Genomic DNA, 27,195 nt, shown 5'->3' on the forward strand with positions numbered 1-27,195 from the left:
TGGCTGGGTCGAAAATTTTTGGCAAGCTGGACTTGGCCCAAGCATATCAACAGCTGCCAGTAGATGAGGCCACAGCAGAGGCACAGACGATTGTGACACACAGAGGAGCGTTCAGGGTAAAGCGGCTGCAATTCGGTGTCAGCGTGGCACCAGGCATATTCCAGAATATAATGGACTCTCTCCTTAAAGGGATTCCTGGCGTCACCCCCTTCTTCGATGATGTGTTGATTGCCGGCCCCACACCAGAGGAGTTTGAGGACCGCCTCCGCACCGTTCTGCACCGTTTCCAGACGGCGGGTCTCAAGGTGAAGCGGGAAAAATGTCTACTAGGAGTGCCTCAGGTGGACTTTCTGGGATTTATGGTGGACGCAGAAGGGGTCCACCCGACTGGGGACAAGGTACGGGCCATTTGTGATGCCCCAGCGCCCAAGAGCAAGACTGAACTTCAGGCCTTCTTGGGACTATTGAACTTTTACCATTCCTTCCTTCCCCACAAGGCGGCGGTAGCGGAGCCCCTACACAGACTCCTGGACAAGCGGGCCCCTTGGGTGTGGGGCCAGCGCCAGGAGGCCGCATTCCAGGCAGTCAAGGACTTGCTTGTCTCAAACTCGGTCTTGGCACACTTCGACGAGAGGCTGCCGGTGGTGCTAGCATGCGACGCCTCACCCTATGGCATTGGAGCTGTCCTGGGGCACCAACTCCCGGATGGAAGAGAGGTACCGGTGGCGTACTTTTCCCAGACACTCAACACAACCGAGCGGAACTACTCGCAAATCGACAAGGAGGGTCTGGCAATCGTAAAGGGAGTAAAAAAATTCCATGATTTCTTGTACGGGCGGCCCTTCACCGTGGTGACTGACCACAAGCCGTTGCTTGGCTTGTTTGCCCCCGAAAAGCAGACCCCCCAAGTGCTGTCTCCTCGCGTCCTCAGGTGGTCAATTTTCCTTGCCAGCTACCAGTATGCACTGATTCACCGACCTGGGAAGGCGATGGGCCATGCGGACGCCCTCAGCAGGCTACCACTACCGGAAACAGGCCCTGACCCAGCACCTGCACAAGAGGTTATGAGCCTGGAGCTGCTTCCCGACCGCCCCATTCAGGCACAAGAAGTTGCACACCATTCCAAGAAAGATAGGGTCATCTCCCGGGTCCTGGACTGGGTGTGGAGGGGATGGCCCAGCAGCAGCCCCGGGCCAGAATTCGCCGGCTACACAACCCGCAAACATGAACTGTCGGCCCACAAGGGGTGCCTGTTATGGGGAAGCAGAGTCGTTGTTCCCCAGCCCCTCTGCAAAAGGGTCCTCACAGCCCTACACGAGACACATCCAGGGGTAGTAAGAATGAAGGCCCTTGCCAGGAGTTATGTGTGGTGGCCGGGGATCGATGGAGAGATAGAGGCCTGGGTCAAACACTGCCAGGCCTGCCAAGAATCCCGCCCAGATCCCCCAAGGGCCCCAGTCCAGTCCTGGGAGTCCGCCCGAGCACCATGGTCACGCCTGCATGTGGATTTCGCTGGCCCCTTTCAGGGGAAAACATTCTTCATAGTGGTGGACTCCTACACCAAATGGCTGGAAGTCGCACTGGTACCGTCCACTTCCACGTCCGCAGCCATCCGGGTACTACGCAGGCTGTTTGCAACCCACGGGCTCCCTGACACTCTCGTCTCAGACAACGGGACTGCATTTACGTCAGGAGAATTCCAAACCTTCACAGCGCAGAACGCCATCCGCCACATCCGTTCGGCGCCGTTCCACCCTGCCACCAATGGCCAAGCAGAACGCATGGTGCGGACCACCAAGGACACCCTTCGCCGCATGACGCAAGGGGACTGGGAGTACCGCCTTGCCACATTCCTTCTAGCACAGCACAGCACCCCCAGCTCAACGACTGGCCGGAGCCCCGCTGAACTACTAATGGGTCGGCGCCTTGCAATCAGATTGGACCGCCTTCACCCCGATAGAGCTCAGGATGAGGTAGTGGTGGGGGAAGGCAGGAACCCCCGGACCTTCGAGGCCCAGGACCCAGTGTACGCAAAGAATTTTGGGGCAGGCCCAGCATGGGTACCCGCCACAATCACCAGGGTCACTGGCCCCGTGTCGTACGAGGTGCTAACGGATGGGGGGCAATGCTGGCGCCGCCACTGCGACCAGATACGGCGACGATTCCCGGGAGAAAACCAGGAGGAGGACAGGTCAGAGGAGTCCCAAGGGAACAGCGGGGCAGTGAGGCCCATAGAGCAGGAGGGGCCAGCAGGAGAGGCAGAATCAGTAAATACAGAGAGGACCCGTGAGGCCGAAAGGACACCGGAACCAGAACCACGACTGAGCGAGCCGGTTGCACCAGACCAAACAGCCGCATCACAGCCAGCATCCTTGGAACACGAGCCAGAACCCGGAGCCCGGACCAGGGAACACCCCAGGCCACAACGCACACGTAGGCCGCCGGCATACCTTGAGGACTATGAATGCGACCTCCCGGGCAGGACTGGAACTTAGAGGGGAGGGGTGTTATGTACTGAGTTGAATAGGATCCAAACTGTAGCAGTCTGATTGGTCCTAGAACAATAGGATCCAAAAGGCAGCAGTCTGATTGGTCCTAGAACAATGCAGCAGTATGATTGGTTGGCAGGAACCACCCAATCCTGCTCCAGATAGAAGTGAATCCACAACCTGATTGGCTTACAGTAGAATTCCAGAATTAGCCAATCATGTGCAGCCCATTGTGTAAATAATGTATATAAAGCAGATACTGTGAGGGGACATTTATTCATTCCTCCTCACCACTATGAGCTGAATAAAGAGCATGAAATCACTTTGCGACTCTGAGTATATTTCATGTGTGGAATGGGTTTTAGTGAAAATGAAACCAGAACACTTATACAAACACTCTGATGACAGAAGAAGGCCTGTTTGAGGCAAATTTTGCTTTTTAAATAAATTCATTACATTTGTGTCCCGTCTTTCCTCCAAGGCAGTGGTTCTCAACCTGTGGGTCCCCAGATGTTGTTGGACTACAACTCCCATCATCCCTGAGCTCTTGGCCTTGCTAGCTGGGGGTAATGGGAGTTGTAGTTCAACAACATCTGGGGACCCACAGGTTGAGAAAGGCTGCTCCAAGGAGCTCAAGGTGGCATATCTGGTTCTCTTCCTCCCCACTTTTTAACCTGACAACAACCCTGTGAGGTAGGTTAGGCTGAGAGACTGTGATTGGCCCAAGGACACCTAGTGAGATTTGCGGCCGAGCAGCAAGTTCAACGCTGGAATCCCCGATCCTAGTCCAGCCTTCTAACCACCACACCACATATAACAATAACATATAAAATGGGAGTGCAGGATCTGTTTTTTCTTTAGCAAAATTCCTACCCCCTACCCCTGTCCACTACTTATCAACCCCCCAGCCAACCTCAGGTGTTTTCTCCCAGGTAGTATTCTTTCAGATATTGGAACCCAGCTTAGCACAGGACAGGATAACAACGAAAATGAAGCTTTGGGGGAGAAAGCCACAGCCACAGGGCCTACTGTCATCATTTGAGCCTTGTTAAAGGTAAAGGGCCCCTGACCATTAGGTCCAGTCGCGGACGACTCTGGGGTTGCGGCACTCATTTCGCTTTATTCGCTGAGGGAGCCAGCGTACAGCTTCCGGGTCATGTAGCCAGCATGACTAAGCCGCTTCTGGCGAACCAGAGCAACGCATGGAAACGTCGTTTACCTTCCCACCGGAGTGGTACCTATTTATCTACTTGCACTTTGATGTGCTTTCGAACTGCTAGGTTGGCAGGAGCTGGGACCGAGCAACGGGAGCTCACCCCATCACGGGGATTCGAACCGCTGACCTTCTGATCGGCAAGCCCTAGGCTCAGTGGCTTGACCCACAGCACCACCCGCATCCCACTGAGCCTTATTAGGTATATCTAACTTCTGCTAAGTGCAGCAACCAGTTTTTGTGTTTCATTTTTTATACTTGCAATAAAATTTAAAAAATACAAGCAACGGAAAGGAAGAATATAAAAATATAGCCAGGTTGATATTTTGGAGAAAAATGAAAGTGAATGGGAAACTGAGGAGCAAAGTAACTGTTGACAAAGTTTGGGTGTGTAAGTTATTTAGCTGAATCATGAGGGGAAATGAGCATCTATATTTGCTTGGAATGTGATCAGAAACTTGGAAGACTTCTATATACAAGAAAAAGGGAAACCATGGGATCTTTAACAACTTTTTAAAATAAAACAGTGGAAGGCCTTCATTTCTGCACTTGCTGAGTAAGTTTGTATATAATCACTTCATCCCAAATTTGATCAATCCACTGTTGTTTGGGAGATGTCCAGCACGACTTCAACCTTCTCTGCTGCACACAGTTGCTTAAGAAGCGATTTTGACTGATTTTCTTTCCACTCAGCACTCAGAGGCCGCCTTCTTTAGAAAAAGCAAAGCAAAGGGTAGACTCTTCTGGCTTGCATATCAATAGCAAAACTGCTTAATCGTCTCCTGAAAGTCTAGCAGAGCACATTCATCTCATCTGATGCAACTCCTCTAGCTGCAGAGTCATCTTCAGTCCTACAGAATAGAATAACACACAGCTTCAAAGTTAGTCCACTTCTTAACTCTTTCAGTGGCAGTTCCTTGCTTCAGGATTAGGACTTTGACTCATGAGAACGGGAATCATTAAGGAAACACACCAGTTGCTGCAATGGCTCTGTTGAAACATGTTTTTGTTTTTTTTAAAATGATATTTATTAAAATTTCAAAAGGAAAAGATTACATTAAAAAGAAAATTAACAGTAAAAAGAAAAAATACAAAATACAAAAAAGAAAAACCAATTAAAAACAATTCCATCTTTTCATCACTTCTTTTACATTTACTTGTTTCCCAGACCTCCTCATACCTCCCTCTTTTGTATTCCAATTCAATTTATTAGTCCAGCAATTCCTTTCCCTCCTTTTTAATCCTGATCTTTAATCCTGATATATTATAACATTAAATTTTTAGATATTAAAAACCAATTTTTCCATATTCTTTTATACCATTACCGCTAGAAACTGCTTAACTTCAATCCGTCATCATTCTAACATTCATTAATTTTACAATATTTCTGTAAGTAGTCTTTAAATTTCTTCCAATCTTCTTCCACCGACTCTTCTCCCTGGTCTCGGATTCTGCCAGTCATTTCCGCCAATTCCATATAGTCCATCATTTTCATCTGCCATTCCTCCAGTGTGGGTAGATCTTGTGTCTTCCAGTGCTTTGCAATAAGTATTCTTGCTGCTGTTGTAGCATACATAAAGAAAGTTCTGTCCTTCTTTAACACCGATTGGTCGACTATGCCCAGGAGAAAGGCCTCTGGTTTCTTCAAGAAGGTATATTTAAATACCTTTTTAAATTCATTATAAATCATCTCCCAGAAAACCTTAATCCTTGGGCACGTCCACCAAAGGTGAAAGAATGTACCTTCATGAAACATGTTTTTAAAAGTGTGCAGTTTTCCAAGTAAAGCTAAAGGGTAAAGGGACCCCTGACCATTAGGTCCAGTCATGGCCGACTCTGGGGTTGGGGCGCTCATCTCGCTTTATTGGCTGAGGGAGCCGGCATTTGTCCGCAGACGGCTTCCGGGTCATGTGGCCAGCATGACTAAGCCGCTTCTGGCCAACCAGAGCAGTGCACGGAAATGCCTTTTACCTTCCCACTGGAGAGGTACCTATTTATCTACTTGCACTTTGACGTGCTTTCGAACTGCTAGGTGGGCAGGAGCAGGGACCAAGCAACGGGAGCTCACCCCATTGCGGGGATTCGAACTGCCAACCTTCCACTTGGCAAGCCCTAGGCTCTGTGGTTTAGACCACAGTGCCACCCGCGTCCCAGGCAGCTTTCCAAAGGGTGGCATATAAAGCATTTTTATGCAATTCTTTCACAGTGGCTGTGATGATGACACCTGCTTTCTGGGTGGCATCGAGAAACCTGCTAGTTCATCAAGCTTCTTTTATATTTCACAGAATCATAGAAACGCAGAATTGTAGTATTGGCTGGGATTCTGGGGCTCATCCTGACCAACCCTCGACAATACAGGAATCTCAGCTAAAGCATCCATGGCAGATGGCCGTCCAACTTCTGCTTCAAAACCTCCAAGGAAGGAGAGCCCATTACCTCCTGAGGGAGACTGTTCCACTGCCAAACAGTTCTTACCATCAGATAGCTCTTCCTGGTGTTTACTTGGAATCTGCTTTCTAGTAACATGAAGTCATTGGCTTCGGTTCTGCCCTCTGGAGCAGGAGAAAACATCGCCTATGGGACAGCCCTTGAGATAGTTGAAGATGGCTATCATATCTCCTCTCAAGTCTCTTCTTTTCCAGGCTAAACATGCCCAGCTCCTTCAACCAAGCTCCTCATAAGACATGGTTTCCAGACCCTTGATCATCTTGGTTGCCCTCCTCTGCACACGTTCCAGCTTCTCAATATCCTTCTTAAATTGTGACATCCAGGATCAGACACAGTATTCCAGATGTGGTCTGACCAAGGCAGAATAGAGTGGTACTATTACTTCCCTTCAGGATTTTTGTTGGGGGGGAGTGCAGGCCTTTTGTTAGAGAGGGCAGAACCTCAGTTTGCTATGACTTTTATTGATTTTTATTGATTCAGGGAGGGAAACTGCCTACTTTATGTGAATCAAATGAAATAGGAACGGCTGTTGGGACTGTAGAGAAGAGTATCTGAGAAACCAAAACAGGACTGTGCTTAACTCTTCCCGTAACATTATATTTTTCCACATTCTCAGTAGCTTGGACTTCAGCTCATCTTCCTAGGAGATTCACGAGGAAACAAATTTTAAAAGGAAATAACTTCTAGTTGAGAAGGAGATGAAAACCTTGCCTACAAAATCACAAAATTAAGGGAATACAAAATGAGTCTTGCAGCAAGCCCCGAGTGCTACACTTTCCCTCCATATGAGCAGAAAAAAACCCGAAGTATAAATCTGCACTCACTTCTGAAATTCCTTGCTAACTGCTGCTTTCCCCTTTGTTTCCCTGACAGGCCTTCGTCGGATAGAACGAGATAAAGGCACTCTGTACGAGTTGATATTCAAGGGAGGCAAAGCATACGAATTTGAGCGAATTGTCCTATTCAGACCGTTTGGCCCCATCATGAAAGTTAAGAATGAAAACCTCAATATGGCTGACACCCTCATCAATGTCATAGTCCCGCTGGCTAAAAGAGCCAGCAAGTTCCGGCAATTCATGCAGAATTTCAGGTTAGTAAAGCTGCATGCTCTCACTGCCTCCCCAGAGCCGTGCACCAATACTTCTTCTTTGGTAATAATAGCTTTTCTTACAAATACAGTCATAGGTAAAGGTAAAGGGACCCCTGACCATTAGGTCCAGTCGTGGCCAACTCTGGGGTTGTGGTGCTCATCTCACTTTATTGGCTGAAGAAGCCGGCGTACAGCTTCCGGGTCATGTGGCCAGCATGACTAAGCCGCTTCTGGCGAACCAGAGCAGCGCACGGAAATGCCGTTTACCTTCCCACCGGAGCGGTACCTATTTATCTACTTGCACTTTGACGTGCTTTCAAACTGCTAGGTTGGCAGGAGCAGGGACCGCAACGGGAGCTCACCCCGTCGCAGGGATTCGAACCGCCGACCTTCTGATCGGCAAGTCCTAGGCTCTGTGGTTTAGACCACAACGCCACCCGCGTCCGAATACAGTCATACCGCGGGATAAATACGCTTCAGGATAAGTATTTTTGGGTTGTGCTCCGCGGCGACCCGGAAGTAACGGAGCGTGTTACTTCCGGGTTTCGCCGCTCACGCATGCGCAGATGGTCAAAATGATGTCACACGCATGCGCAGAAGCAGTGAACCGTGACCCGCACACGCACAGTTGCATCTTACGTTCTGTTCAAGATGCGGATGGGGCTCCGGAGCGGATCCCGTTTGCATCCCGAGGTACCACTGTATGCAAGCAGAGTATTAAGTAGTGGGTTGACAAAGCAGATGACACAGAGATTTCTCCAAGTAGTTCTTTATAAGTAAGCTGGAACTGAACTGAACTGAACTGAACTGAACTGAACACAGCTCAACTGGCCGGCTTTTATAGGCAGCCGGCTGTCAACATTGTAACAAAAACACCCCAGGGTTTCCCGCCTAAATTAACTGACGTGGACCTGAGTGAAAACTATATACAGTGGTACCTCGGGTTAAGTACTTAATTCGTTCCAGAGGTCCGCTCATAACCTGAAGCACCACTTTAGCTAATGGGGCCTCCTGCTGCCGCTGCGCCGCCGGAGCATGATTTCAGTTCTCATCCTGAAGCAAAGTTCTTAACCCGAGGTACTATTTCTGGGTTAGCGGAGTCTGTAAGCTGAAGCGTATGTAACCTGAAGCGTATGTAACCCGAGGTACCACTGTACACAATACCCCTGGTGGCCAGGGTGAGAACTCCAATACATAACACAGAGCATCAGCGCAGGCAAGGCTGTATATTTAGTTTCGCTTTAATTAGTTACAATTTTATTAAGTTTCTTTTAGGTTTTACCTTACCCTTATCCCCTAGCTCAGTGGAAGAGTACAGTCAAACCTCGGTCTCTGAATGCCTTCATTTTAGAATTTTTCGGCCAGGGGCGTAGCTAGCTGCTTTGGCACCCGGAGCAGCGGGGGCGGGGCAATCCGCCTAGGAGGGCGGCGAAGCGAGCTGCCCATGGAGTCAGCCTGGCAGTCACAAGCCCCATGCCGCCATTTCGGGCAGTGCGGTGCCCCAAGCTACGTCATTCCCAGGAGAGACGTGTGGCTCGGGTGCGCTGCAGGCCAGGCCCCACGGTAAGTGTCGCCCCCGCAGTGTGCTATTTTGTCACGCCCCGCACTCCTTCCTACGCCCCTGTTTTTGGCTCCCGAACGCTGAAAAACCAGAAGTAAGTGTTCCAGTTTTCGAACGTTTTCCGGAAGTCGAACATTTGACGCGGCTTCCGCTTGAGTGCAGGAAGATACTGCAGCCAACCGGAAGCTGTGCTTCCGTTTACGTTTGGCAATTAAGGTTTGACTGTACATGCTTTTCATGCCAAAGGCCCCAGTTTCATTCCTTGGCATCTCATGGCCGAAACTTTGTACAGGATGAAAACAGAGCAAACCTTGTGGGGTCTCTAGGCTCTCTCCACCTACTGCGGAGAAGTCCGAGTCCCATAATCCAGTTTTAACCATTCGTATCCAGGGAGGTGCATGCACATAAATGCACACAGAGCGTCCCTGCCCTTCCATCCCCCCCCATCATATAACACATGATGTAACATACTCAAGCTGAAACTATGAAAACCACACAAGTTACAGGGAACCAGGCAAGTTACAGGGAACCAGGCAGAGGGCCTTCTTGGTGGTGGAACGCCCTCCCACCAGATGTCAAAGAGAACAACAACTACCAGTCTTTTAGAAGACATCTGAAGGCAGCCCTGTTTAGGGAAGCTTTTAATGTCTGATGTATTACGGTATTTTAATATTTTGTTGGAAGCCGCCCAGAGTGGCTGGGGAACCCCAGCCAGATGGGCAGGGTATAAGTAATAAATTATTGTTGTTATTATAAAACCAATAGCAGAACTAAGGTGTGCGTCACTGTGGCCAGATCATGCATAATGGAAGGAAGCTGACGCATTTACTTCTGTTCCAGGGAGATGGGTATACAGCAGGACAGGAGAATTCACCTCACTATAGTTTACTTTGGGAAAGAACAAATGAGCGAGGTAAAAGGAATCCTTGAAAACACCTCCAGGTGAGTACAACCACGGATGCCGTTCTTTCTTCAGAAATCAAAGGGCAAACGCTTGTTGGGCTGCCCTTCCTGTTAAGTTGTGGGTGAACATATCAGACGACACAGCGATTCTTCAAACAGCTCTTGTTTATTCACAGGCCAGAACAGAACTGACTGAAGGGTTCAGTCAGCCTGCTTATATAGAGCTCCAGTACAACGTAACTGTAACCATTTTCTTTAACTATCCAATCACTGAACGTCATTTTCGATCCCTTATTTGCATAACTATCTACAGTATCCCCCTGCTGGCCCAGGGTGAGAACTTCAGTACATAACACTTCCCATCTCATCTCATTAGTGGTAAAGCCATGTTTTTGTTTGGGTTGGAAGGCCTGTTTTGTACCAGCAATGTTGTATGACCCGGCTGCGGTTTTTCAGTGGAAAGAGGAAACCACTTCGTTGTGTCTACATGCTCAGAGGCGCATCTTATCACATGTTACCCTAACAATAGTTTCTGAAACTGGGTATCTGGGCCAGACAGAGTGGGAGGGAGCAGGAGAACCTACTGGTCTTGGCTCCACGCTCAAATGGGGCCTCAGATTTAGACATTTATTAATTTTTTGGCATTTGTAAGTCCCACAGTTCTTTTTAATGCTTCTCAGACTAAAATGTGACACACACTGTCATCTTAGAGCTGCCGCTTCAAGCAACTAAGAGATGCGATTTGGCAGAAGACTTTTTTTAAAGGTTTTGTTTTGTTAACTGCTTTAGTTTCTGTCTTATGAAGGAGTTAGAAATGCTCATAAATATCAGTAAAAAAATATATATATACACCTGCTCTAATGGCAGCAGCTCAGGAGCCTCAAAAGCTGAAAGTGGCAAAAGCCTTTCTAGACCTGAAAGATGGTCCACGGGTTACTTGGATGAAACTCAGCTCCCTGTTAGGAAGAGAAATTCCAGTTAATATTATTATTACTATCCACAGGGGTGGCCAACTCTCAAGAGACTTGATATAATTTCATAATTAAAAACTGGCAGTGATCTATCCCCATTTTTTTAGGGGTTCAGCTCAAAGTTGTTGAGCTTTTATAGGGGTTAAAAAAGTTTTTTTGTGAGGGGGAACGTCTGTTTTTTGGGGGGAGGGGGTTAAAGTAGGGTTACCAGACGTCCCCAGTTTCTGGGGACAGTCCCCAGATTTGCAAATCTGTCCCCGGGGAGCATGGCAGCGGCAGCCTCAGCAGCCAGGAGCCAGCCTGGTAGCGCAATTGGCTCTGGCCGGCTTCAGGAGCTGCTCGCTGCCATGGCACCCACCATTTTTCCTCGCCAGAAGTCCCCATATGATGTGTCGTTTGCACAACACATCATATGGGGACTTCCAGAGAGGAAAAATGGGCACCACATCAGTGAGCAGCTCCTGAAGCCGGCCAGAGCCAACTGTGCTACCAGGCTGGCTTCGGGCTGCCTACGGCTGCTGCCGTCGCCACTGCCAAAGGGGAACTGGGGACGTCCAGCGGTACAGATCTCCTGCCCCCTTTGTTTTGACTGATCGGGGGAGGCTCGGGAGTTGCGGGCCGGTGTTGCCCAGTTTTTTAAAAAACATTGCGTATTTATGTTTCACAGGGTGGGAAAGAAGGTCTTTGCACCTTGCCTGGCAGAGAAACCGCGTCCCTTGTGTACCTCTTGGGCAACGGCCGCCCACCCATGACTCCCAAACCTCCCCCGAGCTGTCAAAACAAAGGGGAAAGGGGGCAGGAGATCAGGGAAGGCTCGGGAGTCACGGGTGGGCGGTGCACTGTTGCCCAGTATTTTAAAAACTCTGCACATTTATGTTTCACAGGGTGTGAAAGAAGGGCTTTGCACCTTTATACAATACACATGTGTGCTTGGGTCCAGGGTCTTTTGCCTCACCATCCCCACTACTGACTCCCTGTTGCTACCCAGCTTCAAAAAACAAAACAAAACAAAAGTGTCCCCAGATTCATTGAAAAAAATCTGGTAACCATAGGTTAAAGGCAAGGGGCAAAGGGGTAAAGTCACTCACAAAAAGAGCTCTATGGATGAAACAGAGAAAGCTCCATCTTTCCTTCCAGAGATCAAACAATGGAGGGCAGGGCAAGGGGGCGTGACAGGAGTCAGTTTTAAAAATGCTAAGGAAAGGGAGCCAGAGATTGACCGCGATCTAACAAAACCTCACGGGGATCTACCAGTAGATCGCAATCAACCTGTTGGACATCCCTGCACTAGAGAAACTCGTTTCAGAATTTGTCAGGAACCACCCCATCCTGCAAGATCTGTCAGATGTAGCTGACCCTTCTAGCATGTGGAATAGTGAACAGTGGGCGTGGAACTATTTCCCTCTGAGCTTGAGCAAGTGCCAACATTTATGACACTTCAGTGTCTATTAAAAACACATTTGTGCTCTCAAGCCTTGGCTGGTGCTTGACTCCGGCAAGATAAAGGTAAAGATAAAGGGACCCCTGACCATTAGGTCCAGTCGTGGCCGACTCTGGGGTTGCGGCGCTCATCTCGCTTTATTGGCTGAGGGAGCCGGCGTACAGCTTCCAGGTCATGTGGCCAGCATGACTAAGCCGCTTCTGGCGAACCAGAGCAGCACACGGAAACGCCGTTTACCTTCCCACCAGAGCGGTACCTATTTATCTACTTGCACTTTGACGTGCTTTCGAACTGCTAGGTTGGCAGGAGTAGGGACCGAGCAACGGGAGCTCACCCCGTCGCAGGGATATGAACCGCTGACCTTCTGATCGGCAAGTCCTAGGCTCTGTGGTTTAACCCACAGCGCCACCCACATCCCTCTCCGGCAAGATACTATACTCTTTAAAGCTGCCCTGGTTTACCAGCTGCTTTCAGTCTTTTGTGATGCTGGTGTCTGGTATGTATTTTAAGATTGTCGTTCACCAGCTCGAGACTGATGTGAAGGGCAGTCTAAAAAAAGTTTTAATACATAAAGAAATACTCTACTATATTTCCCAAAGCACATTTTGTGATGTGGTCTCTCATCAAGGCCAGAAACCGGTAAAATCCAGATCAGCCAACTTAGCATTCAGGACTCAAGGCCATTCCAGCAGCCGCCACAACAAATCTGTTTGTCATTAAGGTGCCACAAGACTCTCTTATTTCTTCACTAGTGACGAGTGCTCCTGTTTGGTGCACAATTCATAGCTCTTCTTTGCTTTTTGGTTCATTTTATTTTCCCAATGTATTATTTAGTAATGCAAAAAAGACATTATATTGTCTTATCAGCAGAAAGTACTGTGCAGATCACACTATTACATTAAACGTAACAAAAAATAAGGAGTAAGGTTAAATACCTTCCCCAAATCTTTGATTCCAAAAGGCAATACAAACCACCCATATTTCAATAACTCTATTTAAATATCTTGTTACTATTTAAATATCTCTATTTAAATATCTTGTTATTTAAATATCTTGTTTCTCACGCATGATTATAGTTGTAAGATATGCCACGCATGATTATAGTTGTAAGATATGCTTACGTAGCAATGATTATTGGATCTTACAGCTATATCCCACGACTTCCTGAATATTGCCCAGGATTATGCACCATTTTAAAAACATGATGACATTACCAAAGCTCTGCACTTAATTGCCCCATATTCTCCAGCATTAATCACCAGGCATCCTTTATAAGTGCTTCAATTTGTGGGTGATTAAATACAATAAATACCCCGTCTTTAAAAATTATGTATCAAATTTACTGATATCAGAGTTTTACATATTTTATTTCCTGTTCAGTTCTAGGTATTCTCCTGTATATTAATTCCTAGATCTTTCCCCTATTTGGGGGGAATTTTGTTGTTGCTGCTGCTTCTGCTTCTGCTTCTTATTTTAACTATTTGTCTTCCTAAAGACAAAAGAGGCCAAATAATGCTTATGTTGCCATTCCTCCTTATATAGATCAGCCAACTTCAAGAATTATACCTTCATCCAGCTGAACGAAGAGTTCTCAAGAGGGAAAGGCCTGGACGTGGGTGCACGGTTTTGGAAAGGAAGCAATGTTGTCCTCTTCTTCTGTGACGTAGATATATACTTCACAGCAGAATTCCTCAACACATGTAGACTGAACACACAACCAGGTATAGCTATCCTTAGATTTAGACCTTGGTCTGTTTCACCAACATAGAGCGCTCATCCATGCTTGTCCCGTGCCGAGAAAGCATGGGTCGAAGTGTTTTGCCTTTGCCCATAGCTGTCAACTTACAGATTTGAATATAAGGGACCAGCAGCCTCGAAAATAAGGGACCAGCAGCCAAAATAAGGGATTTTCCGGAAACAGGTATGTTCAGCTTCTGAGCCCCTCCGAGCCAAAGGCAGAAAGCCCAGCCAGCAGCCAAACAAAGCCTCAAGCGGTGGTTCCCACAGCGCAGCAACCCGGCAAAGGGGATGCAGCAAGGGAAACCACCGTCACCTCTCCGCTGGGAAGCGCTGAGCAATGGCGAGTCCCCAGGCAACTCGGCCGATTTGATCGGCACAAGGCATGCAAGCTCCACCCCCCAGTCGTTCTTAGACTCCTTATTGGGTGAGCAACGCAGCCAAGCAACACAGTTGGAGCCTCCCTCCTCCCTGGCCGGCAGGGAGGGAGGGAGAGGAGCTGCTTCCTTTGAAACCCGGGAAATTTAAGGGACATCATCAATAAGGGACGGCAGCGGGACACAGCGCTGGGATAAGGGGCTTTCCTGCCAAATAAGGGACGGTTGACAGCTATGCCTTTGCCCCGCTGCTTTCCCCTGGAAAACCTACTCTTTAGTGCTAAATTGGAACAAACAGCAATCAGCAGGAAACTCGACTGCTCCCCCCCCCCCGCCAATTCAGTGCTAAAATATGGGCTTCCCCAGGGGAAAGTGGTGGGGCAAATGGAAGTTTGGATGAGCCTTAGGTTACAGCCCCTGTGACACAAGTGCAGAATAGCTGGGATCCCAGGAACTCGACAGCAAAGTTGCTATCAGAATGATACCACTTTAATCAACAGAACAAAGCAACTCCAAAAAGTTGGATTCTTTTTCTACAAAAGGCTACAAACCCCCAAGGGCACTTAAATCTAAGGCTATGAACATAAAAGTCAACACATTCCAGAATAAAAAAACATATATGCAAACGTAGCACAAATAACCCTGTTTTTTCAACACACTCTCGTTTTTAGGGAAGAAGGTGTTTTACCCAGTTCTTTTTAGCCAGTATAATCCAGGCCTAATTTATGGACACCACGATTCCATTCCACCTGTAGAACAGCAGTTGGTAAGTAAATGGGTTAAATGGCTTTAAATGATGTTCTAAATCCATATATACTAGGAAAAAAAGGCACACAAATGTTATCCCGCCTAAAATATGGAACCGTTTCAGCTCAAAATCTTTTTAAAATTGTGACGCACCAATTAGAAGGCAAAGGAGCTTAGGACTGTGGTTTATGAATATGCTGAGAAAGGGCAGCAAGGGAACTTTTGGACTGGTCTCTATTTTCAGGTGAGATTCGATCACCAGCAAATTCATGTTGTGCAATTATAGTTCATTGGGAGCTTTTGTGCAACAAACCTGCTTCCCCCCAAAAAACTGGACTTTTTAAGGGGGCATGATGTGGAAATGCATTGGGAAGTTTGGGATAAGGCTCGCTTTGATACAGCATGAGCTAACACCTCCAGATAAATCAGAATAAATGCTCATTAAAGAGGCAACATCGTCTAATCTCCCTGCAAACAAATCAGGATGAACACGCAGTAATGATGTCATCTGAAAGCAGCCTTAGTATTCAAATCCCAAACTTCACCTTGTCTGAAATCAGCAAAAATATGAATTGCGTGTTCAGACCCAGAAACCTCCCCCCTAAATAAATTCACACATGACTCAAATTTTGGTTTTGGTTTTTGGCAGAATTTAGGCCACAACTTTATTGATTACAGAAAGTGACTGGTTGCATAGGCTCTGGTTCAACTAGCTCCCTGCCATGCAGGTAGCGCTGACTCAGGGTTCCAGCATAGGTCAGCCAGGGGTGAACACCTGGATAAGCGGAAAGCCGGGAATGGGCTAACTCCGCCACCCAAATGTCCCCCTGGACTCAGGCACGGGCACAACCCCCTCTCAGGGGTTGACCAAACCATTGAGTCCCTGGATTCCTTTAACAGAATACCCTTCACATAGGGATGGCGAGAGCGTTCTCCATCCCTATCACCTGAACCAGAGCCTATCTGCAACCTTACAAGTTGTGACGATTTGCTATGCGGCAGGCGAAACCCAAATGGCAACAGCCAATCAGCCAAGTGGGGAGAATTCCTGCCGTGCCCCTGTCCCAATGACAGACGACACACGACGACATAGCAAGGTCAAGCACAAGCCCTAAAAGTAGGGAGAGGTGGGCGGGTGTTCCAAATGCACGCGCCGAAAGAGGAAGCTCTGGGTCACGTGCATGGGCATAAATAGGTCCCTTGAACTGTTTGGACTGCGTCCCATTGGCCAGATTGCACCCAGCCTCGAGGAACCTACCAATCGGGTGTTGTGGCTGACCAATGTTCCCACCCACAACACAGGGTGTCGGTTTTCCAGTTCTCACTGCAATATGTGCCCTCCTTAAGGGTAAAAGGTAAAAAGATAAAGGGATCCCTGACCATTAGGTCCACTCGTGGCCAACTCTGGGGTTGCGGCGCTCATCTCGCTTTATTGGCCAAGGGAGCCGGCGTACAGCTTCCGGGTCCTGTGGCCAGCATGACTAAGCCGCTTCTGGCGAACCAGAGCAGCGCACGGAAATGCCGTTTACCTTCCCGCCGGAGCGGTACCTATTTATCTATGTGCACTTTGACGTGCTTTTGAACTGCTAGGTTGGCAGGAGCAGGGACCGAGCAACGGGAGCTCACCCCGTCGCAGGGATTCGAACCGCCGACCTTCTGATCGGCAAGTCCTGGGCTCTGTGGTTTAACCCACAGCGCCACCCGCGTCCTCTTTAAGGGAGGACTCGATTAATGGACATTCCACGTCTATCATGAGACATTTTTTCTCTGTAGCCTCCCCAGGCTGCAGGTTGGGGAGAATAACAATGGGCTGCATTTGTATTAGCGGGGAAAATGTAAAAATGTTTTAAAACTCCTCAAGTCCACATTTTTTCATACAAAATAAAAGTCAAGAGTCCAGGAGTCTTTGCTTCCACTTTGTTTGGTGGTGCTGGCGACTGCTGCCCAATCCTGGATTTCTCCATGGTTTCAAGCATCACTAACAAGCCTTGTCTCCAGATGATGGAAGTGTCAGTCTACTTTTTTTTAATATGTCTATAGCAGCATGACAGTTTCAAGTGGCAGATTTATTTGGTATGGATATAGCTAAAGACTGTGTAGGGACCTCACACACTAGGTGGGCCACCTGAAGACATGCCAAGTCCTTATTGTGTATCTGATTCCAGTGGCGTAGCGTGGGGGGTGCAGGGGGGCCCGGCTGCACCGGGCGCAACATCTGGGGGGGGGGGCGCGCTCGCACTCACAGCTCTCTGCCCCTACCTGGCTCACTCACTGCAGTGCTGGCTGTGCGAATCCGATCCAAGCCGCTGGGTCGCCGCCCACTGTGGAGGCCCCGGGTGGGTGCCAGGCGTGCGGTGCGGAGAGAGAGCGAGGGACTATCTGGGGGAGGGACAGTGCAGCGGCCACCCAGCACAGCGCTGAGCGCGGGAGAGAACCACACCAGACCAGGCAGCAGCAAGAAGAAGCTGGCGGCGGCGGCAGGTTAGGGGTTAGGGGGCGCAAATTACTTGCCTTGCCCCGGGTGCTGACAACCCACGCTACGCCGCTGTCTGATTCTAACATGTGTGATGTAAGAATATGAAAGAACGGCAAAGGTGAGAGATAAGGGAGTGTTACCTAACTGCAGCTGGAAGCAGCCACCGCACAGGGATAAATGATCTTTATGTGAAATATGCACGCACATATACACAGATAAACGCACCTTTCTTTCTTCCAGGTTATAAAAAAGGAGACGGGGTTTTGGAGAGACTTTGGTTTCGGAATGACTTGCCAATACCGCTCTGATTATATCAACATTGGTAAGAAATGAAATCAAATGAATATTTAGATATTAAATCCGATCAAGGCTGGTTCCCACCATGCCAAATTGGTGTTACCTTTATGTGGGGCACAGGCAAGCCCCTTCTCTGGACCCTTAAGGCTCCCAAGCCATTTTGGGAATACAGTGGTACCTCCGGTTGTGGACAGGATCCGTTCTGGAGCTCCGGTCAGATCCCGAGGTTTCCGCAACTGGAGGTGCCGCTTCTGCACATGGCTCAGTTTAGCATTTCTGCGCATGTGTGCGGTGCGTAGAGCACTTCTGCGCATAACGAAACCTGGAAAAATACATCCGGGTTTGCCGCGTATGTATCCCAAAGGATACGTAACTGGAGGTGAACACAAGTAGAGGTACCATTGTATATTTTAAAACATTGAGTCGTATCCTGATCTGATCCAAAAGACTCTGCAAGTAAAGAAACGCATTGACTCTTGATTTCTCGCAGTGGCAACCATCTTGAAAGGCTTTCCCCTCAGTTCCTGGGCCCACAGGTCTCTCTCCTTGTGCCACAATCGCATGAAACCTGTCTTTTTTTTCCTTAGGAGGATTTGATCTCGACATAAAAGGCTGGGGAGGAGAAGACGTACATCTGTACCGCAAATACCTTCACAGCAACCTCATTGTGGTCAGGACGCCTGTCCGGGGCCTCTTCCACCTCTGGCATGAAAAGCACTGCTTGGATGAGCTGACCCCAGAGCAGTACAAAATGTGCATTCAGTCCAAGGCCATGAATGAAGCCTCTCACGGCCAGCTGGGGATGCTGTTCTTCAGGAGGGAAATCGAGGCTCATCGGCGCAAGCAGAAAGCAAGCAATAAGAAGTCTTGAAGCCAAAGGAGGTCTTACTTGGAGATAAAAACCAAGAACCTCAAAATCTGACTCAGAAGGCTGTTCCCAAAACCACACTCGCAGGAGAGGAAATGCTTCTCTTGGTTATTTGCTTGCGGGGCTTTTGATACCACCGTAGCCTTTTCTCTGTGCCCACACTGCAGCGCACTCCATTACGGCATGGAGAATAGCTTCCCCTCCAACCCCTCAACGGTTTGGTATTTGAAGGACAAACAAGGTGGTTTTCCAACTTTGACTGACGCTACAATAGGATTACACAAAGCTTTACATTTTATCAAATGGGTAGCGAGGTGCTCATAAACTTGGATTGAATGAAATCCCAGGGAGATCTTTACAGAGTGGAGCCTGTAATGCTGAAATGAGGTTACTGACAATAGCCCCGATCCAGTTTTTTCTAGACTCTGTTGTCGTGAGTAACCAGTGGCCCTAGATAGGGGATGCACACGCATATCTGGGCCACATGTGCCGCCAATCCAATTCAATGGGGGTTACCGTAACGCAATGACTAGGATCCAGATCAGTTGCGTGGGTCAGGGCTCTCTTTTCAGACGAGCATTTAGATGTTTATCTAATGACTCCTAGCAGCTAGAAAGCGAACAATGAAAGTTGAATGTATTAGCTCTATATGGAAGCCAACACCATTATCAAAATTCATTCTCTCTCTCTCATATACACCCACCCACACGCCTCACAAAGCCATATCTTCTGAACTTCTGTGGAGTCAGTAAAGATAATATGGTCACTTGTCCTTGAGTCCTCTCAGTTATCATTCTTTGCTTGTCCTCAACAGCGCACTTTGGGTTTTGTGTCCCTTTGCGCACACTTAACATGCACAGAGCTGCTGAGATGTAGCACAATTTAACGGAATGGTGAAATGTTTTTGTGACTAGATCTAAGGTCAGGTGGATTGGTAAGTAAAGCCAAGAGGGGCTTTTAGCTAGAAGCACCAGTCCTGACTTGCACTGAACCTCATACAGTTTGGAGACATCAAAGAGAGATGGATTTAGCAGACAATGATTTTATCTAGGACTTGACATTAATACTTGCTGACTTGGATTCCGCTTTCTTCTTACTCTTACGTGTTTGAGGTTCCAGCCTTTAAAACAGAGCATCATTTAAATACAGACACAGATGAAAATATAAGGTATATATTTCCTGACATACCTAGCTGTACAAACAATGAGATAATACTGATAATTGAAAAGCAAGGGTATATAGTGGAGCCTTGTCCAGATTCTGCACAGAGAAGGCAAATAGTCTCTTTTAAAATTTCAGCCACTTTGCCTTTCATTTTGGCAAATCTTGATCCAGAGTTTCTCACTCCAGGCCCCTGCAGAAAAGCGGTATTTTTGTTCTGCAACATGTTATTGCCTCAATAATAGTGCATTTAGTGATGGATTTATACTGGACCATCCACACATGATTCCACTTTATTATTCGTTCTGCGATGCTTCTTCAATGGTATTTCAGTGCTGCTGTCTAGAGGGACACTCTTTGTACTATAGCTCTACCAAAGCAGGACACAGAATAAACTGGAACATTTCTGGTACAAAAAGTGACAGGACATCGGGAGAAAGTTACAGGACGTGCACTGATTGGAAAGGAAGCAGTGTGTTCACCCTGAAACATCTGGAGGCACAAACAGTATTGGAAGTGGAATCAAGTACAACCTCTCCAATCGCATCATGAGCACAAATCCTGAAGGCACAACGGGGGCCCAACCACACTTTTCCATCCCCCCCCCCCCCGATTCAGTGCTAAACCACGGGTTTTCTGGGGGAAAGAAGTGGGGCAAATGCAAAACCACTCAGACCCAGCTTTCTAGGCCCAGGGGAAGCGTGAGTCTAAAAAGGGTGGCCCTCCACAGTGAACTGAAGAACACAATTAAAATGGGATTCAGGCAATGGATGAGTCCATTCCTTTACAGAGAGAGGGCTTGGTTAAAAAGCCCCCCGCAACATTTCTCCTAACATTTCCTAGCAAAAAACAGCAACACCCCTTTTTAGCAGCCCTATTTTCATACCCAGAGTCAGCATTCAAAGTCCCCATCGTTGCATCCGCAACACATGAGCATCCATTGCGAAGGACGGTTCTTTATCTTCGCAACCGTCTGTACTGCACTGGGTGCTGAAACAGGTAGTATGTCTGCCTGGGCGGCTGTGGAGCAACAGAAGGAAAACAGTAGCAGTGTAGCGTGGGGACAAATTTTCCGTCACGCACGCTGGAGTCACTTGGCTTCACTTAGCACCTGCCACCTGCAGAGACTGAGCTTCTAGCGAGTTCTGGAGAGGGCTGAAACTGGGAGAACTATCTTGCATGGATGTGACACACTGGCAGGTTTTAATGGCACCCCCCCCCAAAGACAAAACGGCGATAAGCCAGGGACATGATTTCACCGGGGTCTGATCGCAGGAAATGGAGGCAGTTTGAAGATATGAACAGTGGCCTTACTGCTCTTGACCACATTCCCTGGCTAATGGGAGCAGAGATGGCCCACCATTCTGAAGTCAACCCTATTTCTGCATTTGTGGCTTTCGCTAATAATAATACAACCCTTTCAAGTATTTACAGGAAATGTGAATTACACTTTGGAAATGTTCTATGTCTCCTGATTGAACAGGAACACACAAGGGCAGGATTCAGCCTGAACAAAGGTGTCTATGGAAAGTTTTAATTGCTGTAATTATCTTTCAAAATAGATTTATTCTTTTGCTATTTTCTTTATGGTTCTGCTTCCTGTTCCTTTGTATCTTCTTGTCACTTGCTGGCAGCTGTCCAGATTTCACTTCTCGATTAGCCAAACGTACTCGCACCATCACTTCGCCGTTTCTGAGGGTATTGTAAAAGCTGACGGGAGCTGGCTCAACTTCTGCCTCTTCCACATCTACCCATTCAAGAGAGGTTCTTCACATGGTAGAGGACAGAAATGTCAGGTGTCACTCGAAAAGATCAAGGTAGTCTGGCTCCTCCCCTTGCTGGCCACAGGGATAACGCAGAATCTCCTTTCCAAAAGATGTGATGGGCTCCTCCTAATAGGAAGAAAGCCAGTACAAATTTAGGTTCCAGAGGTCTAAAATCAGCCATTCATTTCCTACTAGAAACTGGTCAATCAGTTTAGAACCATAGAATTCTAGAGCTGGAAGAAGGGACCCTGAACATCACCTAGTCCAGGCATGTCCAAAGTCTGTTTCAGGGGCCTAATCCGGCCCACTGGTCGGTTTAATCCGGCCCCTGTGGCAGTTTATTTCCTGGGGTAAAATCCGAAAAAACAACTTCAATCCTAAAAAAAGGTCAACAACTTTGGTCAGCCCTCACAGCCCTTCACTTCATCAGATCTGGCCCTCTTTGAAAAAAGTTTGGACACCACTGATCTAGTCCATGGGTAGGCAAACTAAGGCCCGGGGGCCGGATCCGGCCGAATCGCCTTCTTAATCTGGCCCGCAGACAGTCCAGGAATCAGCGTGTTTTTACATGAGTAGAATGTGTGCTTTTATTTAAAATGCATCTCTGGGTTATTTGTGGGGCATTGGAATTCGTTCGTTCATTCCCCCCCCCCCCCCAAAAATATATAGTCCAGCCGTCCACAAGGTCTGAGTGACAGTGGACCTGCTAAAAAAGTTTGCTGACCCCCTGACCTAGTCCAACCAATGCAGGAATATACAGCTGTCCCTTGCAGGGATCAAACCTGCAACTTTGGTGTTATCAGCACCACACTCTAACCAACTGATCTATCCAGGCTGGTTATCAAAGCAGGCAGATGAGCAGCATTTAAGGTACCTGAGCATACCATCAGTTGATATCAGTATAGCTTGGGGTAAAGAGAAATCTGATTTCAAACAGCAATCAAGGCGGGCTCTTCGCCCAGTGGATTTGAGCTCAGCTTTAAGACAACATATACACAAGACAGCTACATTCCCGCAAGTGAAATCCTGGAATAAACAAGCAGCCATGCTTTTTTGCTTTGTGTGTCTGGAGATCTACATCTCCTTTTTGTGGGGTGGGTGGGTATTGTTTCATATAAAAGTGGTGCACAGACATTCTTCTCTTTCAGTTTTCATCATTCACTTTGCACCAAAGATAATAAATTCGGAAACATTTTAAAAAGCATTTGCAGAACCGCTCTAGTGAAAGGAGTGGGGGAGTAATATAATATAGTACGTGCATATCATCACAAGTGCCAACCAACAGGTACTGGGGGAGCAAGCCAACAAGCAGGCCCACCCTCCAGGGCAGGGACACTTTGCCTTTCTCAACTAGAACTGGTTCAGGAGCCTTGGAGCAGAAAAGGGCATACAGTGCTACCTCTGCATTTGTACTTAATTCGTTCCGAAGGTCCGTTCTTAACCTGAAACTGTTCTTAACCTAAAGCACCACTTTAGCTAATGGGGCCTCCTGCTGCCACCGCGCCGCCGGAGCACGATTTCTGTTCTCATCCTGAAGCAAAGTTCTTAACCCGAGGTACTATTTCTGAGTTAGCAGAGTCTGTAACCTGAAGCGTATGTAACCCGAGGTACCACTGTATCTGTATTCACAACAGTGAGGATAATCCCAGACTGGGCCCAGCTCCTTAAAATGTTGCATCGTTCTTTGTCCTTACGTTCCGATAACACTTAAAAAGGTAAAGGACCCCTGGCAGTTAAGTCCAGTCGCAAACGACTCTGGGGTTGCAGTGCTCATCTCGCTTTACTGGCCGAGGGAGCCGATATTTGTCCGCAGACAGTTTTTCTGGGTCATGTGGCCAGCATGACTAAGCCGCTTCTGGTGAACCAGAGCAGCACACACAAAAGCCATTTACCTTCCGGCCGGAGCGGTACCTATTTATCTACTTGCACTGGTATGCTTTAGAACTGCTAGGTTGGCAGGAGCTGGGACCGAACAACGGGAGCTCACCCCGTCGCGGGGATTCGAACCACTGACCTTCTGATCGGCAAGCCCAAGACTCAGTGGTTTACACCACAGCGCCACCCGTGTCCCAACCATAGCTGTCAACTTTCCCCTTTGCTTGCAAGGAATCCTATTCGGAATAAGGGAATTCCCCTTTTAAAAAAGGGAAACGTTGACAGCTATGGTCCCAACCAATAGCACTTACAGGGCAGCTAACGTTGCATTAAGTCCTGCAGAATAACATTCCGCGCACCAAGAAGCTTCAGCATAGTCATAGAATGAGGTGGTGGTGGGGAAGTTGAGCATTATGAGTGGCGCACCTTGTGGTAATCGACCAGGTCAGCCAACGTTGAATGCTGCTGCTGATCCACACCTAGGAAGCTGTACGAATCCCCAGAAGCATCTATCAGGAAGTGCTTGCAGCCTTTGGCTGACAAATACGAGAGGACGTAGCCTTTGATCTTTTCACTGACCCGGATCAGGAAGCTCCCAGGTGCCAAACCGCTTAGAAGTTCTTCTGCTTTCTTGGTGGTTAAAATGCCTGTCCCAAAAATGAAAGGCGAGAGCTAAACAAGAGAAAATATTTGCTGGCTTGCTGCACATTGGAAAGATGCTGTCAAATCTTCTCTAATATAGTGGACCAGCTCCCAGCCTCTTTAGTGACCTGGCGGGCTCAAGATCCCATTAGTCATCAGACCACTTTTCCCAGCTTAACTCTGCACCTAGGTAAAGGTAAAGGGACCCCTGACCATTAGGTCCAGTCGTGACCGACTCTGGGGTTGCGGCGCTCATCTCGCTTTATTGGCCAAGGGAGCCGGTGTACAGCTTCCGGGTCATGTGATTAAGCCACTTCTGGTGAACCAGAGCAGCGCACAGAAACACCGTTTACCTTCCCGCTGGAGCGGTACCTATTTATCTACTTGCACTTTGACGTGCTTTCGAACTTCTAGGTTGGCAGGAGCAGGGACTGAGCAATGGGAGCTCACCCCATCGCGGGGATTTGAACCGCCAACCTTCTGATCGGCAAGTCCTAGGCTCTGTGGTTTAACCCACAGCGCCACCCACGTCCCTAACTCTGCACCTACTTACTGTTGAAAAACCTCTTTCGTGGCCTCCCTAAACACTGCTGGATTAAGTGAAAGCCATGTGTGTCAATACACCTGCTGGACAGAAAAACAAAATGGGGTGCCATAGGGCTTGTGCCTTGCTGCTTCCTTTGCTGTTTCCAAAACAAAAGAGACAACACCTTGTTCCCATCTCCCACTACGATAAACCTGGACGAACCCTTGGCTCATAATTTCGACCACTTCCAAGATCCCTGCTGAGTCTGGTTGGTCATCTCTGGAACCCAAACATGAAAGCAAGGAATATTTAATGAAATCCCCTTTTCTTTGTTAGTTCACCATGTGTTACACGGCTACACTGTTAATGAGATTTGTTCCCATCCCAAAATTCTTATGCAGAAAACGAGCACCCTAACTTCCTGATGAACCAATGAATAAATGAGAATGATTCCCACGAGAGGCGTGTCAGCTGAGTGAATGGTTCACAGAGGCTATCTGGGTTTGTTCATTAATGCAGTGTCCAACACACTTAATTTATGGTGCAATATAAGCGAAAAAGATGTGCCTACCCCAAGGAGCTCACAGCCTACATTTGGGCCACAGGGTTAAGGAAGGCTGAGCATATGATAGTATCAAGAAACCTACAAATGCCCCGTCTTGCAGTGTGTCAGGAGTCCAGGTTCCCAGCTTGATAACACAGTAAGCGTAGGTAATTAAAAAGGAGGATTTATTGCAAAAACAAACAGATAGCTCCGGACAGCTCTGACAAAGCCTCTGGCATCATTACTCAAGATGACCCTTCTGAAGACTCCTTCCAGCTGCGACAGAAGACATTGAACTTATGACTCTTACGTCTCTTGTTTTGTTTCCAATCTAGCAGCCCTCCCATTTGCTGACTCCTCGGACTTAGGAGCTCAGCCCCACCCCCTTCTTGTTCTGAGAGGCTGTCTCTGGATCTATTTGCTCCTGCTTGTGCTTCCTGTGAGCTTTGACTGTGTTCTAGCCTGCTCTCCGCTACTGTCTTATCAGTCTGCTCAAGGTCAGGCAGAGCTGAAGGCTGCAGCTGTCAGCTCTCCCCTGCCTGACTAACATCTGAGCCTCTCTGTTCCTGGCTGCTTACTGCAGTCAGCTGTAAATCTTTGCTCGGAGCTGGCTCATTCCTGACACAGTGGTCCTTAGCTTGGGCTCCCTTGCCCTATGAAAGGCAGGAAGACCAAGTACTCACCATGGAACCAAGGTGCTACCTGGCCCGTGGATTTCTCAAAACCAGCTCGGAGCTGCTGCTGCTCTTCCTTGAACCACCGAATGATGGCCTCCTGAGTAGAAGTGGAGACAGTCCTTTGTACTGCCTGCTTCCTGTTGTCACAATAAGAAGAGAGAAAGAAGTGGGGAGCAGATTACGATCTTTGCACTGGATTTAAGTTCAGTCCCATTGCAAAGATAAGCTCCTTTACAAAAATGCAAATCACGATTTAGAATAAAGTGTGCCCGTTATAGATGTTTCGGAGGATACTTGGGCCAGATGCCCTTCTAGGAGTCTTGTCACAAGGGCTGAACCAAACTCTCTTCTGACTTCTCACCATCAGCAATGACCCCTTGCTTCCTTTCTTTAATTTGGGACCTATCTATTTGTCCAGCCAAGCAATAAGAAGATGAGGCAAGCAAAGGGAGTTGACCCTTCTCCTTGCTCCCTTCCATGAGGCCTAGGAGGGTCAGGGCAGCATTTCCAAGGAGCTGCAGGAGTTGGCAGCAGGCATGGGGCCACCACTAGTAAGGCCAAAGATTAGTAAGTGCTCATTCTGGCTGGGATTGACAGGAGCTGTACCCCAAAACATTTGGAGGGCAGCAGGTTAGTAAAGACTGTTCAACACGTCCCCCAATTTACTTCAGGTAAGAAACATTCTCATTGCCTTTTAAGGTTTTTTATTGGCTTTGATTTTCCTTATATATATATTGGATTCAGTTAGGTCTCATGGGCATTTGATTGTGTGTCATTGACACGTAAACACTGTGTGCTTTAGACGTGCTCCAGGAAAAACCCAGCCTGACCATTCATCACCAGCCCTCTGCCAACATAGCTGTTTCTTCCTTCATATGACCTACTGTGGCTTTTTGTATAACTCTAGGAAGCGTGCCAGGCCGCGTCAAAATAACTCCCATTGGCCTTTTTTGCACAGAAACACTCCTGCTGGATGGCTAGAGGCGTCAGTCACCTCAGCTAGTCACATTCAGGTGTGTTCAAGCCCGATATAGCTGAACTATGTCTCAGGACGCTGGTGGTGCTGTGGGTTAAACCACAGAGCCTAGGACTTGCTGATCAGAAGGTCGGCGGTTTGAATCCCCGCAACGGGGTGAGCTCCGGTTGCTCGGTCCCTGTTCCTGCCAACCTAGCAGTTCGAAAGCACATCAAAGTGCAAGTAGATAAATAGGTACTGCTCCAGCGGGAAGGTAAACAGCATTTCCGCGCGCTGCTCTGGTTCGCCAGAAGCGGCTTAGTCATGCTGGCCACATGACCCGGAAACTGTACGCCAGCTCCCTCGGCCAATAAAGCGAGATGAGTGCCGCAACCCCAGAGTCGGCCATGACTGGACCTAATGGTCAGGGG

General features: G+C 48.0%; 2 protein-coding genes across 5 annotated transcripts in view; one reads left to right on the forward strand and one right to left on the reverse strand.

Annotated features, from left to right (window-relative positions):
* The window catches only part of CSGALNACT1 (chondroitin sulfate N-acetylgalactosaminyltransferase 1), a 37,096-nt gene extending 17,706 nt beyond the window's left edge, over positions 1 to 19,390 (forward strand). For all 4 annotated transcript variants that reach the window (XM_080976813.1, XM_080976815.1, XM_080976816.1 and 1 more), the window contains 6 exons: positions 7,024 to 7,240; positions 9,642 to 9,743; positions 13,659 to 13,837; positions 14,902 to 14,996; positions 17,694 to 17,775; positions 18,338 to 19,390. In XM_080976813.1, coding sequence (XP_080832939.1) covers positions 7,024 to 7,240; positions 9,642 to 9,743; positions 13,659 to 13,837; positions 14,902 to 14,996; positions 17,694 to 17,775; positions 18,338 to 18,621 — 959 coding nt within the window. In that variant the 3' untranslated portion in view covers positions 18,622 to 19,390. The remainder of the gene's footprint in view (positions 1 to 7,023; positions 7,241 to 9,641; positions 9,744 to 13,658; positions 13,838 to 14,901; positions 14,997 to 17,693; positions 17,776 to 18,337) is intronic.
* Positions 19,391 to 19,774: 384 nt separating this feature from the next.
* The window catches only part of SH2D4A (SH2 domain containing 4A), a 30,558-nt gene continuing 23,137 nt past the window's right edge, over positions 19,775 to 27,195 (reverse strand). Inside the window, exons 8-10 of the mRNA XM_080979114.1 lie at positions 25,816 to 25,946; positions 23,847 to 24,067; positions 19,775 to 21,671 (exon numbers count right to left, since the gene is read on the reverse strand). Coding sequence (XP_080835240.1) covers positions 21,579 to 21,671; positions 23,847 to 24,067; positions 25,816 to 25,946 — 445 coding nt within the window. The 3' untranslated portion in view covers positions 19,775 to 21,578. The remainder of the gene's footprint in view (positions 21,672 to 23,846; positions 24,068 to 25,815; positions 25,947 to 27,195) is intronic.

Source organism: Podarcis pityusensis (genome assembly GCF_964106645.2).
Source record: "Podarcis pityusensis genome assembly, chromosome: 13".
NCBI classification, from domain to species: Eukaryota; Metazoa; Chordata; class Lepidosauria; order Squamata; family Lacertidae; genus Podarcis; species Podarcis pityusensis.